At 43.4% G+C, this 15,359-nt stretch overlaps 1 protein-coding gene across 2 annotated transcripts in view; it reads left to right on the forward strand.

The window, feature by feature from the left end:
* MAP3K8 (mitogen-activated protein kinase kinase kinase 8) overlaps positions 1-8,047 on the forward strand; it is a 33,133-nt gene extending 25,086 nt beyond the window's left edge. For both annotated transcript variants that reach the window (XM_083188902.1, XM_083188901.1), the window contains exons 7-8: positions 18-261; positions 5,990-8,047. In XM_083188902.1, the coding sequence (XP_083045028.1) occupies positions 18-261; positions 5,990-6,123 (378 nt within the window). In that variant the 3' untranslated portion in view covers positions 6,124-8,047. The remainder of the gene's footprint in view (positions 1-17; positions 262-5,989) is intronic.
* The last annotated feature ends 7,312 nt before the right edge of the window (positions 8,048-15,359 follow it).

Consider the following 15,359-nt stretch of genomic DNA (forward strand, 5'->3'; position numbering starts at 1 on the left):
AAGCATTTGTTCCTCAGATTCATAAACAAGCACCCCCATTAGAAGACATTGCAGAAGACTGCAGTCCTATCATGAGAGACTTTCTGGTTGCATTATTAGACAAGAATCCAAATCAGCGTCCTACTGCTGCGGAGCTGCTGAAACACGAGGCGCTGAACCCTCCTCCAGAGGACCAGCCTCGGTGCCAGAGCCTGGACACAGCTTTGCTCGAGCGGAAGAGACTGCTTAAGAAGGAGCTTGAGCTGCCTGAAAATATCACAGGTACAAATGTGTTCTTCTTTTATTGTCCTTTATTAATCTGCAGTAGCTTGCATCTAACTTTCTAGTAGGAGATATAAGACACAATGCTATACGGGTGTGGGACAAGGGGTCGACACCAAAAAGGTTGTCAACCATTAGGTCGACAAACAAGAAGGTTGACATGCAAAAAGATCGTCACAAGCATTACGTCGACATGGGGAAGGTCGAAAGTCAAAAGGTTGACATGGTTTTTCTTTAACAATTTTTGTTAAAAAATGTCAACATGGACACTAGAACGTAGCACCGCCTGCCCTTGCATGGCTCGCTATGCTCGCCATGCTTCGGGCACACTATTTTATTCTCCCACCATGCCCTACTGCAGGGGTGGCCAACCGGTCAGAGGTAAAGAGCCGAAAAATATCTGTAGTCAAGCTAAAGAGCCAACAACATGCGAGCGCCGCCAAAAAAGGGGCGTGGTCTATTTGGACCCCTTGGGTGGGTGTGATACACATATGCCTCCAATAGTGCAGTGCCATATATACATATGCCCCCAATAGTGCCAGACACACATATGTTCCCACGGTGCAAGGTATGCCCCCAGAAAGCTGGTATGCCCCCAAAGTGCCAAAAAGCTGCTATTCCCCCACAGTGCCACAAACTGCTATGCTCCCACAGTGCCACAAACTGCTATGCCCCCACAGTGCTAATTTCCCAGCAGCAGCACTCACCCTTGTTGCTGCTGCTGCTGCAGGGTGGGGAGAGAACAGTCTTGCGTCCCCCTGCAGTCCTGTCATGTCACCAAGGGGAGGAGAGCACAGCACACCGGGCGTCTCCTAGTCCTTCCCCCTCACTTTCCTGTGACTAGGCCATCCGCCAATCAAAGCTCGCGGGCCGGCTCCTGATTGACTGCTGGCCCACGAGCTCTGATTGGCGGACGGCCTAGTCACAAGGATGCACAGTGAGGGGTAGGAGAGATGCGCGCTCTCCTCCCCTCAAAGGGAGAAGGGAACTGGCAGCGGGTAATGGAGGGATGGGGGACGGGCGGCGGGCAGCTGAGTGGGAGCAGGAGCCGCACCTTAACAGGGGGAGAGCCGCATGCGACTCGAGAGCCGCGGGTTGGCCACCCCTGCCCTAATGGATGGTAGGGCATGAAATACCACCTGTCGGCACATGTTGGCTCCAAAAAAGTGAAAAACCCATGTCGACATCTTGACTGTCGACCTTCCCCATGTCGACCTAATGCTTGTGTCGACCTATTTGAATGTTGACCTTTTTAAATGTCAACCTTTTTGCATGTCAACCTATTTGATTGTCGACCTTATGGTTGTCGACCTTTTTAATGTCGACTCGTTGTCCAGATGCCATGCTATAAGCGTCTGTGGGGAGAATGTATTTCACTCAATGGAGGGGATTCTGTTCTTTCTGTAAATGCACACCCTGGAATTATGCTTGCCTGGTTGCACACGTGTGTGTAGTGTCTGTTATCTGAAAGCACATTGGGCCTTATTCTAGTTCACTCTTTCTGACAAAATCCTTCATAGATGGACAAAACCATGTGCACTGCAGGTGGGGCAGATGTTACTTGTGCAGAGTGAATTAGATTTGGGTGGGGTTTTACTTCAAAGCGAGATCTATAGTGCAGTGTAAACATAAAGCAGCCAGTATTTACCCTGCACAGAAACAATAAGTCAACCAAATCTAATTCTCTCTGCACATTTTACATCTGCACATGGTTTTTTCCATCTAAGAAGGATTTTGTCAGAAAGCGTGAACTAGAATAAGGCCCATTGTTCTGAGTCCTAAGACACCAGAGCACAAAGTACTCATGTGTCACTATCCTAAAGGACAATGCAGTATCTGAGGCATGAGCGTATAAGTGTATGAAGAAGACAGAAGAGTGCCCACATGTACAGAGGCAGCATTCAGTCTTGTAATCAAAAGCAGAGTTTACTTGTTTTTTAACCTTAAAAACACAGAGGGAAACCCTCTTAGGGAATCACTGATGTCTGTGGCACGCTGCTACAGGTGTTCTTACGGAAAGCAGAGTTGTATGTGACACGGATGTTACCACGAGACAGGGATGCGTAGACTACTGCTTTCTGGTGTGACCTGTGTGGTGTATGTAAGGGAACGCCATAATCTCTACAGCTGGCTCTGCACCTGAAGGCACCACAACGCTTTCTGCTTCTCACTTCGCTCCTTTTGGATGTTTAAATAAACATTCTTAAACCTCTTATGGACAAACTTGCAGAGGAGTGATGTCCATAGATCAAATGAATACGTGGTATAGCAAATAGCAGAGGCAAAGTGCTCTAAAGGTGCCCATACACTGCCTGCGACGTCTCGCAGCAGTGTACGGACACCCCATGGACTGCAAGCCGCCGGGACCTTCCGGTGGCAGGGACACATGCGATCCGTTGTGATGGCTTAGCGCCCGTCCCAGAACGGGTGGTCGGACGGCCAGCCGGTCCGATCACCTAGTCGGGTCCGATGCGCGGTCTACATGTCAGGGAGAGGCAATTTGGTCCGATTTAACGGGCCGATTGGTCGTGGACCAAATCGCCTTGATGTATGCCCAGCTTTACTCTTTGCCAAGTGAATTTGTGAAAATTGGTGTGAACATTGGCAATCAAACATTTTTATTCATCATAATGGCATGTAATCTTTACCTTATATAGGAAATTTAATTTTTTTTCACAACATTTTTTATGTAAATTTGTATAACAAATGTAAACACTGGCATCTTTAGCAGATACTTTGCACAGAGATGTTGGCACTCAAAGGGTTAAGGTCATATAGAGAAAGCTGTAGATTGTCTCAGGAGGGTACAGTTAGGGAGTACTGTAGCTTATTTTTTCTTTAAAAAAAAACACCTTTTTAGTAAATCTGTAAATCAGACACAGAACTTGTCCTCCCAGCAGAGTTTGTGCAGCCCAGAAAGGGGACTTCCAGGCCCAGCTTCCTCTATTCCTATCACATCTGCTTGTGTTTCCCATGACCTACATTCACACTGGAATAGTTTAGTTATGGGAAGAACACTGAGAAAAGTAAAGTGGAATTGTTTCAGATTTTGAAAGGAATTTTATTTCCACATCTTCTCGCTGCAAAGTCCTATGTGATTGAGTGCAGAGGTATTCAGGGATAACCATGCATGCAAAGCAGCATGGCAGCACTTGTAATTAGGGTGGCCAATCCCGGGATCGGCGGGATCCCAGGATTTGGCCCCAAAATTGCCAGGATTTGAATCCCGGGATTGGAGCTTCCAATCCCGGGATTTCGGGATTAGATTAGTCTAATGCTGGGCAGCGTCTGAGCACTCGCTCAGAAGCTGCCACGCTGCTTCGTTCTGTCCCCGATCTTGCACAGCTCAGACGCGCAGCGTGATGTGGTCAGAGGTCACGCTGCGCGTCATACTGTGCAGCCAGAAAAGGCCCCCCGGTGCTCCCTACTACCGGATGCTCTTCGCCGCTGCCTGTGACCAGAGACTCCCTGCCGCTGTGACTGTGTGTGGCCGGGAGAGGTCGGGCAGCGAGCGAGTTGTGACACCGGAGGTGTAGCGCTGCAGCCTGTGCAGCGTGACCCATTGGTCACGCTGCGCAGGCTGCAGTACTGAACCCGCTCGCCGCCCGACTTCTCCCGGCTGCACAGTCCAGTGACATACCGGCACGTCACACCAGCAGCCTGCTTCCATTCTGCTGCCCCTCTCAAAAGTAAGGCAATGTGGGAGAGAGGGGGGGGGGGGCGTTTATTTAATGCCCAGTGATTTTCCTCCCCAAAAATGGCATGTGGATGCGCATATAGTGCTTGTCTGCACCTAGCTCCCAAGTAGGGATGCCAATCCCGGGATCCCAGGAATCCCGGGATTGAGCATTTTTCAATCCCGAATCCCGGGATTGAAAAAATGCTCCGGGATTGGCATCCCTACTTGTAATGTATGTTTCATACATATATTATTAATTGTGGACCTCCTCCAATGCCTTGTAATTAGGGTGCGCAAAACAGTAAACAAGTGCTGCATGTGAACACACATACAGGTTCTGGTTCACTCACAAAGGCAAATTCCTTCTCAAATGGACAAAACCATGGGCCTTATTCTAATTCACTCCTTCTGGCAAATTCCTTCTTAGATGGACAAAATCATGTGCACTGCAGGTGGGGCAGATGTAAAATGTGCAGAGAGAATTAGATTTGGGTGAGTTATTTTGTTTCTGTGAAGTGAAAATACTGACTGCTTTATTTTTACACTGCAATATAGATCTCACTTTGAAGTAAAACCCCACCCAAATCTAATTCTCTCTGCACAAGTTACATCTACCCACCTGCAGTGCACATGGTTTTGTCCATTTGAGAAGGAATTATTTGCCTTTGCGGGTAAAGCTAAAGCCTGTAATTAATGCTAGATTTCAATATTGCAACTTTTACTTTTTGTCAGTCACATTACTAAAATGAAATCATTTAGTACTTCATACATAAGAGGTGAGTTAATGAGCACAGCAGTTCATGCATAGCTCAGGTCTTTGTCTATCTTTCACTATTTTCATGTTTAATGATGCAGAACTCCCAAACTTGTTGGGCTATGGACAGTCCGTTAATGTACCCAGCTATTTCACTTGTTATAATGTTATTGTTCTCCATAAAGAAAAGCTATAAAATGTATTATTTCCAGCAATGGTTCTCAAACTGTGGGTCCTGACCCCAAAGTGAGTAGCAACCAACTTAGCATGGCATTGTGACTTCATGGGGTAAATTTAATAAGACGGGAGTTCTTTAGAAGATGGGATGTTGCCCGTAGCAACCAATCAGATATCATAGAACTCCCATCTTAGTATATTTACCCTCATGTGCTGACCGTCAGGCTAATGCCTTATCTAATATCTTAAAGCCCATACACACTAGAAGATTATCTTTATAATCTGGCTGGTTGGAATGAAAATCTGGAAATTTTGGGGAGCAAATTACAAATGACCATTTACTCCTAAACATGGAAAACAGACACAAATTGGTCCTACAGACAAATTGGTCAATTTAAGGCCCATACACACTAGAAGATATGAAAGACGAAAGATATTGGTAAACAATTTCCCTTGAGCTGATCATGAAAGATGTTGTACATCCACACTGAACACTGGGTGCAAATGGCACAAGCAATATTGGCAGATTGAATTGCATGTCCGAAAGATGTCAACATCGTTAAAAATAAGCATAGTTAAAGATCTAAGGCATACACATTAGAAGATATTGCCAGCAATATTGTTCAGAAGCCCCTTTCTGAATGAGATTGATGTCAATATCTTCTAGTGTGTATGGGCCTTTATGCAGATGACTGCTTTTGTCCATTTTCCAGCATTTGGGAGCAAACTATCAATTGTAATTTGTTTCCAGAAATTTCCACATTTTAATTCCAGCCAGCCAGATTGGAAAGACAACCTTCTAGTGTGTATGGGCCTTTAGTCAGTGATCCAAGTAGCCTGAAAAATCAAGTCAATTGATGGTTACTTCAGGCTCCTGGCATCATTGTGTGCCTTCACAATGCTGCTGTATGCTGAACACACATGTGGCGGCCATTCTGCGGTAACGTCCTGCGGTCCTGTAATAATTTTTATTGACTGACAGGGTCCCAGAGCAAAAATGTTTGAGAACCCCTGATTTAGAGCATAAATGGAAATGTAATATGACAATGTATGTATGCGTTACATGATAATATCGCACTCAGTAGGGCTCACTTTGCCTTCTCTTTTTTCCTCTTCAGACTCATCGTTATACACCAGTGAAGAGTCTGAGGTACTGAGGCGACAGCGGTCACTGTCCATAGACCTGGGGGCACTTGCTGGCTATTTTAACCTTGTGCGTGGACCTCCGACCGTAGAATATGATTGTCCATGATGGCAGACTTTCTAGAGGAAGCAGGACTTCTCTGTTATATGAATGCAAGTTTATTTTGATGCATTGTTTAAAATGTTGGAAAAAGCTAATTTCAGTGAATTTCCATGGGCGGGATGCTATATAGCAGAAATGCGGTAAAAACCCCGTTTTCGGGGTTTCTACCGCATCTCTATATGCTATATGGCGCCTCCGCAGTGTCAGCGCTGCGGAGGGAATCGCCAGCTAAAGCTGGCGAATCCCTGCAGAAGCCTATGGGCTTCTTACCGCAGCGCTGTTTGAGGGATCCGTCACGGATCCCTCCCAGCGTGCCCTGCGGCCGGCGCCGGGGTCTGCGCATGCGCAGATGGACTCCCGGGTCACAGACCCGGAAGTCCAGCGCCGGCACCGCATCGCAAGGGACAGCTCTTACCGCAAGAGCTGTCCCTTGCATGAATAACGGCATATGTTATAGCATATGCCGTTACTAATAATGCGGTAGCCGGCGATAATGGGCGCGGATGTTACAACATCCCGCCCCTTATGTGAAATTGGGAGCTGGGACACACACACTGTTGCTATGAAAGAATGATGACCAAATATTTAGCATTTCAAGCTTACGTAAATAATACTGTGACATTGCTGATGTTTAAAATGGCACCTATTGAATCGTTACTATGGGGGCGATTCAGTCCTGGTCGTTGAGCAGCGAATTGGTCCCCGTCTCCGATGGTGAGGTACTACACATGCGCATAGGCGTTAATGCACATATGTAGACCCGTGCAGCGAGTGGATTCACAGGCAAGGGGTTTTCCGGGGTGGACACCTGGCGTTTCTTGGGCAACGGTGGGCACGCCCATAGGAATACTGACGTCAGCGCAGTCCCCAATTCGAACTTTTACGTGTAGCAGAAAATTCCTGGGCTACTTTTCTGCTCTGAACAGGGTGGCATTGACCTGCTAGCTTCGAATATACGAGCCCCATATTTATACAGAGGGTCACATAGAAATGTTAGATAAAATAAAAATACATGGTCATGAATCTAACATATGGGTTTCTTGTTGTCTAGTAGACATAATGACGAATATAATACACTTTGAGCTAAGCAACTATTAAGTAGTGGAAGTAGTCCTAGCAGAAAAAAGTGGTTGGTTGCCAGCAGGACCAATATTAAAGGTAAATTGGACTCTTTAGGCTTAAGCAGCCCATACACAGTCCGTTTAACGGATCCGTTTGGGACTTAATTAGCACACATCGGATCGGATCTGATCCCTAGTGCATGCAGTGTGCATGCACTGCGATCCGATCCGATGTGTACCTGTTGTTGCCCATCTATAAATAAATAAATAATTTGCTCTTTTAAAATATTGAGGCCGGAACTTACATATTGCTCCAGGTTTGTACATTAGTAAACAATTAGCATACCACTTACCCCTAGACTACCCCACACTTATAATTGGACAGCTGCACAAATAACCATTACCATTGCTTTTTAGTGTAGATTCTTTATATGTTTTAGACCACATAACATTTTAAAAGAAACTAATTTTTAAAGAAATATACCTAAGGTTCCTATGGAAGTTAAGTTCATTGCTACACGTGAACTGTAATGTTTTTATTATATGACATTTAGTACATCCTGACGGATGAGTGGGAGAGCTGAGTCACCCTTCGGTGCCGTGAGTTGTGTTGACCGCCCCTCTGGCAACCACAGGGTTAATAATGCTTGTTACTGTAGATGTTTATTTTTGGAGCTTATCTGCAATGTAGCGGTTTAGTGCTCTTTAGGCACTATGGATGTAAGTCATACTATGTATGTTTAAAGAAGGACACTTCTATTGTTTGCATTAAATTCCTGCTGGTATTGAGCATTCGTTCTAGAGTGCGCAGGAAATCTGTGCAGCAAATGTATGTATCAGATTCTGAAAATAAATACTAATTGAAACCAGTATTGTGTGATAATTATTATAGTGATGCGGAAATCTGAATTCTAGATGGTGATCTCCTGGGGCTGACGGACTTCCTGTGATTTCTGACGCTTCTATATAATGACTGTGTCCATGTGTGAACTTTTAGAAGAAACTGCTAGATTTATAACCAAGCATCACGTGTTCCTTTTGATAGCATTTTTATCGTTGCTACATCCCACCCTTAATCAGTTGTTTATCAGTTTTGTCATATAATATCTACCAACAAAGTTGTCTACACAAAATAGCATTGCAATGATTGCCAGCGTATCAGGAACTGTCCTAGGCATGGGACCTCTTTGTTTCTGCCGGCTAGGAGAAGGGGGTTTTATGTAAAATATCTTTTGGGTAGTTATTTTCAATAAGGCAGCTATAGTATTAATAGGTGTAAGCTCTTTTATAATTACTGTTTAGTTCACCTACATTTTATAATGCCAGAAGATGGATTTTTATTGTGGAACAAAGTATTCTACATCTAGAACAGTGGTTCCCAACCTGGGGTACTAGTACCCCTTGGGGTACTCTGCAGACCAGTTGGGGGTACTTGAAAATAACTTTGGTAATGGCGGAAGAAGGAAAAGTCTTTTGATGGCGGCAGAAGACTCCCATTACCATGGAGACGAACCACGTTGTGTCACTTTTGGTTCTGTCTGCAGCGTCATTAGTGTCTCCTTTTGCTTTTCCCTGACCAGCAATCCACTAGGAGCTCCTGTACCTACGCTGGCCTCAAACATCAGCAATCATCTGCCCCATGTCAGGTGTCGAGAAAGCAGTGGCATTAATCCTACAGGCATTAGTGGGAACCCCGATGACAGCGGTCAGACACAGAGGATTATTGACTGCATACTACTCCTCCACTACTCCTTAATAGAAGGACACGCATTAGTACATGCATACTGCTCACTTCCACTACACTCATAAGTACTGTGGATACTGTATTTCAAATTGAAATGAGGGGGTACTCATAAATTAAAAGTCTAATCAAGGGGTACGGGAGATAAAAAAGGTTGGGAACCACTGATCTAGAACATGCCATCCAACATTTGTTTACCGGAAGAGTTCTTATCCTCTACACGACCTGGGAAATCACAGCTTACTACACTGTTTCAGTAAAAAAAGCTGCTGTCCTTTTGTGCTACCTGCAAAAGAACAGTCTGACAATAACAGCCTGTGTCCTACGCCTCCAATGAGAACCGTTAGTAGTCTTCCCTGAACTAGGACCGCATTTTATATGTGACTGTGCATCGGAAGCAGGATCCACGGCATGCAAATTGCACCCATTTTTAAGGAGCAGAGTTAGATTTGGGTGGGGTGTGTTGAAACGGAAATATAAATTGCAGCCAGTATTTACTCTGCACAGAAACAAAATAACTCACACAAATCTAACTCTCTCTGCACATGTTACATCTGCCCCACCTGGAGGGCACATGGTGTTGCCCATTTTGAGAACAAATTTGTACTGTGATCAGATCTGAAAAAGGGCCTAACGTATATCCCCAAAGACTGCGTTGTGTTGTCATGTTCTTGCATGAGCAATGAAGTCATTATGTCATACTGTCATGTAAATGCAAGCAAAAAAATAAATACCCCTCCTTTTGAAGTTGAAATGATTTTGGAAAGGCCTCTCCGCACTGACTGCACATCTCATCTGTTGCTGTAGGAGGTCAGAGAGGGACAATAATTTTGACAGAAATTGTAGATAACTATGTGGCAAATTAAGTTGTTATATTAGCATTCTTTGGGAGGAGACCTGCCTAGTACACAGTCAGTGCGGAGGGACTTTCTGCACTTCCTCTGTATGTATATATCCCTCTTACTTCACATGTAAATGCCGCCTAGTTGTGAAGTCAGGTACTACACATCGTGCCGACAACAGGTAAGTGTGTGTGCTTTATCTTAGTGATTACCCAGTATGAGTTTCTGCATCTATATACAGTGCTACAATGTAGCAGCCACAGCATTAGTAGAAATCTAATGCCGCCCATACACTTGTGAGATATTGCATGCAATCATTCGATTTCGACCACATCTGGCCGATAAATGGAATGATTGTTTGTAACGCCGTCGAATGTCACGTCGATAGATAGTATGTGCTGCACATAATATCTATCGAATTGCAGGAGTGATTGCATGTGCTTTTTAACCACATGCGATCGATCGATTGCAATCTGCGGGTGGGCGCGGAGGGGACACTTTCGGCTGCTTAATGACTTGCTAAAGGTGCCAATACACGTTACAATTATTGTATACAATTTATGGTATACAATATCGCATCTCATCGCATCTCGGTTTTGCGATGAGATCTAGTACAAAAAGTATGTGCAGCGTGTACTTTTTGTACTAGATCTCATCTCATGTCATTGCAAAACTGCGATGAGATGCAATATTGTATACAATAATTGTAACGTGTATGGGCACCTTAAGTGTTGCCTTAGCAACTATGTTTTTTTTTATTTTAGAATATGTAAACAAACTGGTTGCTACAGACAACCCCATCTTTTTTTTCTTAGCACCAGTTTTTATAAATGTCTCATAATGTGACTGATTTAGGTAACCAATATTCAATACCAATATGGATGCCAATAAGTCTGCTTTTTGTACTAGTGACATTCTGTTCAATGTGTTCTTTTGTACAGAAGGTTGTTTTTTGTGGTTTAATGTCTTTTGTTTCACAATATTTTTTCAACAAATAAGCACCACAGAACAGAGCATTGTGATTTTATTGCACAACTGAACGATTAAGTAGATTAGTATCAGGGAAGGTGGTCGAACAGCTATTGCACAATACAGCTTGTTACTGAACATGAATATCATTGGAAAGGAACAGCAGCAGAGCTGGGTGTGTAGTATCTGTTTCAACATCACTATACACACTAACCGTAGCTCAACACTAAATTTCACACTAACACACCAGACATATACATAAGACATGTTGGCAATTGACGGTTTTTTAGTTTCTAAACTAAAATGTGTCTTTGTTTTTGTTTTTCTATGACATTGAGGCTTTATAGAAATGGTACCAAGTTTGGAAACCACGGATTTAAAAAAAATCTTAAAGTAACATGCACCTAACCTTTATATTGTGCTGACTTATACATGAACTTGTGTATAACCATGGGCTGTCTCTCCATATGCAAGGAGTAACAAAAATAAAAGAATATGTTTTTTTCACTTGCGCAATGTGACAATATTACATAAAGATGCATAGTCATGCAGTGCACACGGTGAATTACCAGATAGAGATGTATATTACCTGGGCATCGTGTGCCCCCCTAGCTGCTCATACAGGCGGTCATGCAGTTGCAGTTACTATCACTGCGCTGTACGGTAATGCAGCAGGAGATGTCTCTTACACGCAGACTTTTTCTGCTGCATTAGTGACCTGACCTGCGTCCTAAAACGCAGAATCGAATCAAAGCACCCAACAAGTGGGCGGCTTGCGCCACTCATGGTGCCACACAAGCTGCCCGTCGCAGAGGTCGGGAAATCTCTGTCCTAAGACAGGGATCCCTGGCCTCTTCCCATACCCTAAATGGCGACTACACAACTCCGTTTTTCCAAACGGAGCCCATCGCCATCCTCAAAATGGCATCAGACTGTCAATCAATGACAGTCTGATGCTTACCTGTGTCCTATGCCGCAGGACTTGTATGTGCAAGCTTATAACAGGTCATGTGCATGCACAAAGTACAAAAAATCGGTACTTTGGAAAGCTAAGCTCTAGTGCAACCACACCTGAATTACCCACAGTTATATAGTGGACCCAAATACATGAGGATTCAAAAGCATTAAAACAAAATGTATTGAAACATGGGGATAAGTGCATCCTATGGGAGTGTCACAGATACCTTGCTGAAAACGATTATGTACAAAAATACTAAATCACTAACACAGGAGAAAGTATCCCGCCCGCTTCTGGTATCCGGACTCATGATAGATTGACTCTTGGTCGACAGGGTCAAATGGTCAACATTCAACAGGTTGATGGTCAAATGGTTGACTGGGTCAAAACCTCAGCATGGAAAGGTCAACACAAAAACAGTTGACATGAGTTAATAAAAAAAATTGAACCGACGTACTGACAGGTGGTATTTCATGCCCTACCATCCACTATGGTGTGGAGGGAGAATATAATAGTGTGCCGATTGCAACAAGGCACCGTGCCCTTAGCATGGCGAGTGTAGCGAGCCATGCCAAGGGACGCGGTACACTTAGACGGTATCCATACCGACCTATGTCGACATAAAAAAACAAACACACAAAGGCACAAAAAAACATGAAAAACTCAACCTTATATCAACCTTTTTAATGGTGACATTTTGACCCTGTCGACCTTTTTGACCGTGTCAACCTATAGTGGTCGACCTTATGACTGTAGACCTAGACATTGTAGATATAAAATACCATAACCCCCGCTTCTTGGTTTACCTAATCACATTGGTGGAGATGTACTGTACTAAGCCTTTAAAAGTGATAAAATGGAGAGTGATAAACTACAGTACCAACCAATCAGCTCCTACCAACCACTAGTACTATTTTAATATAAAAACTATATATATATACACAGTCTCCCGTATCTGGAGATCTCTTATCCGTGTTTTTTTTTTTAGAATATTTCAGATTTAGTTCCCCCCTCGCCCATTTCTTCATACTTACCAAGTCCCCCGATGTCCACGGTGGCCTTCAGGATCTTCTTCAGCGGTCCCAGGAGTACATTGCGTGGGCGCACCTTTGACTTCACCGGCGCACCTGCAAACTAGCCCAATGCACCCCTGGGACCTCTGAAGAAGATCCTGAAGGCCGCCGAGGACGCCGTGGGACCAGGTAAGTATATTAAAAAATAAAAATTCAAAAACCGTAAAAATCCCTTATCCGAAATGCTCGTCCCGAGCATTTCGTATAAGTAATACTCAACCTGTATCAGTTAGTATCATTTAAAAAAAAACTGGATATATTGTGGCTGTTAAGTCCTAAAAAAATATAAGGTACTTCCTCATCTTTGCAGCCACCGCTTACGCCAGTTACAATAGCCGCTACGTAAAGATTTTCAGCGCACAACCCTGTGTCCACGTCACCCTCCTGTGTCCACACCACCAACTATTACCTTCAGTAACGCCTGAAGTGAGCCCACGAGGGGGTGATGATACTACATAAGTTCCGTAGCGTAAGCGATGGCTGCAAGATGACAAAGTACCAAATATAATATATATATATATACTGGCTTCACCATGTCCATTGTAAAGATTCAATATTGTAGTTAAATAATTTGATTACAACATGGGCACACAGTCTAAGTTTATGAAAGACTCACTTGTGGAACTAAAAGTCACAATTTTTTTTTTTTTCTCTCATTATTAAAACACTATTACTAAAGTCGGTCTGATATCAACTAATAAACTGATAAAACGTATATTGTATTGCACTCAAAAGGTAACAATACTGTTTGTAGAAATAGCACGGAGCATGAGTAGATATACACATATATCACGATTATATTATATAATGGACGTGGGAAAATGTATGTAACATTTATTAGATGTGTCTCACATGTCCTCTCCACCTCATGTATTTGCCCTTACTAATTGAGGACTTCACAAAAGACCATAATAGCCCCTCGCATCCAATGAAATGTCTCAGTGGGATTTGAATTATATCAATAGAAATAAAAATAAATATCTGTGTAGATAAACCTGGGAAGGGGAAGCACCAAGGCAGTTAATGATGTTAAGAAACCGTAGTATCTTAGAATGAGTAGAACCGCAGTAAATGATAACAAGTGGGCGGTGGACCAGGCCAGGGATTTGTGGGGTTGGGGGGGGGGGGGGGGGGTGGGAGGGTAAGTGTCCGTAAATATCTTGAAGGAAAATACTGTGCAACGGATTCTGTGTAATGTTCTGTGATTTGTGTGTTGTGTAAATTTTAAAATTATATAAATTATATAAATAAAGACTCAATTAAAAAAAAAAAAGTCACAATACGGTAAGGTCAGGCCAATAACTGGGCAAGTGCTGAATCGATTACCAGACACCAGACAAGTATCCCAGATCCAAGACACACTCGGGATAGCCACCCAAGCAGAAAATGTCCTTAACTGCTAGCCATCACAGCATTTCTCACTGATGTCAGCTGAAAGTGCTGCCTCAGTAACACAAGGCTCCAAGTAATGCACCAGGGAGTATTCTAGTATAGAAGTCAGACAATAATACCTCAATGCATTTTCCCCCTGAACAGGTGGCTTTATCAAAAGACGCAGCTGCTGTGCAAAAGCATCCACCTCAGAATCAGCCCTATATGCATACTTGCCTACTTTTGAAAACGAGTCTCAGGGAGATTATAGTTGGTAATGGGGGGGCGTGTCATGCTCCACCCAAAGGGCGTGTCTAGTTCCATATATGGAGAGATTGTGAAAAGAGATTGTGAACGTGGCACCTAGAAGCGTGGGTGTGTACTGCTACATCTGAGAGGAATCTTTTAGAATGACTTATATAGAAATGTAGGTGAGCCCCAAAGCAGTTAGTAAGAGATACTATACTTGCTAAAGTGCAGGGTGATGGTGCTGATGATTCTATGTAAATGTATCTATCTCTCATTCCTTTTTCCCCCAAAAATGTAACAGTGTAATGTGGGCTGGGTGAAATGAGGGAGATTGTTAGACTAATGAGGGAGAGAGGGAGATTGCTGTTATTTGAGGGAGTCTCCTGCAGAATGCAGGAGGGTCGGCAACTATGCCTATATGTATTCAATTTAGGCCCATCCAATACAGTTTGACTGCTAAATAATGGTACATTTAATTGCACACTACATTTAATTGCACACTACATATTTAAAGCATAATTGTGAAACAAGTTGTCAGTCATTTAACACATGCACAGTGGAACTGAAAGCCTGGGCTTTTCTTGCTGATTATACTCAGACATTGCTTTCACAATCCCTGCCCGTATAGATGGGATACGGTTGTTAGGTCAATGTACATTACCTAGATCAGGCCGAGTGCCTGTTGACCTTTAGTGGTTGTCCTAATGTATGTTGACCTAACTTGTGTCAACCTAATGGCCCATATACGTATAGATCATTCAGTTCACATTTTATCCTCACAGTAATACTGCCATCTACTGTCCAAATGTATTATTGGTTTCTAGGACGTAAGAAGGATATATAAAATAGTTCTGTGGGCTCTGGATTAAAAGATTAAAAGTGTCTAGATAGGTCGACACCAAAAAGGTCAGCATTCACAAGGTTGACACTGTCAAAAGATCAACCTGAAAAAGGTTGACACAAGCAAAAGGTCGACTT

Source organism: Crinia signifera, chromosome 5 (genome assembly GCF_055691185.1).
Source record: "Crinia signifera chromosome 5, ASM5569118v1, whole genome shotgun sequence".
NCBI classification, from domain to species: domain Eukaryota; kingdom Metazoa; phylum Chordata; class Amphibia; order Anura; family Myobatrachidae; genus Crinia; species Crinia signifera.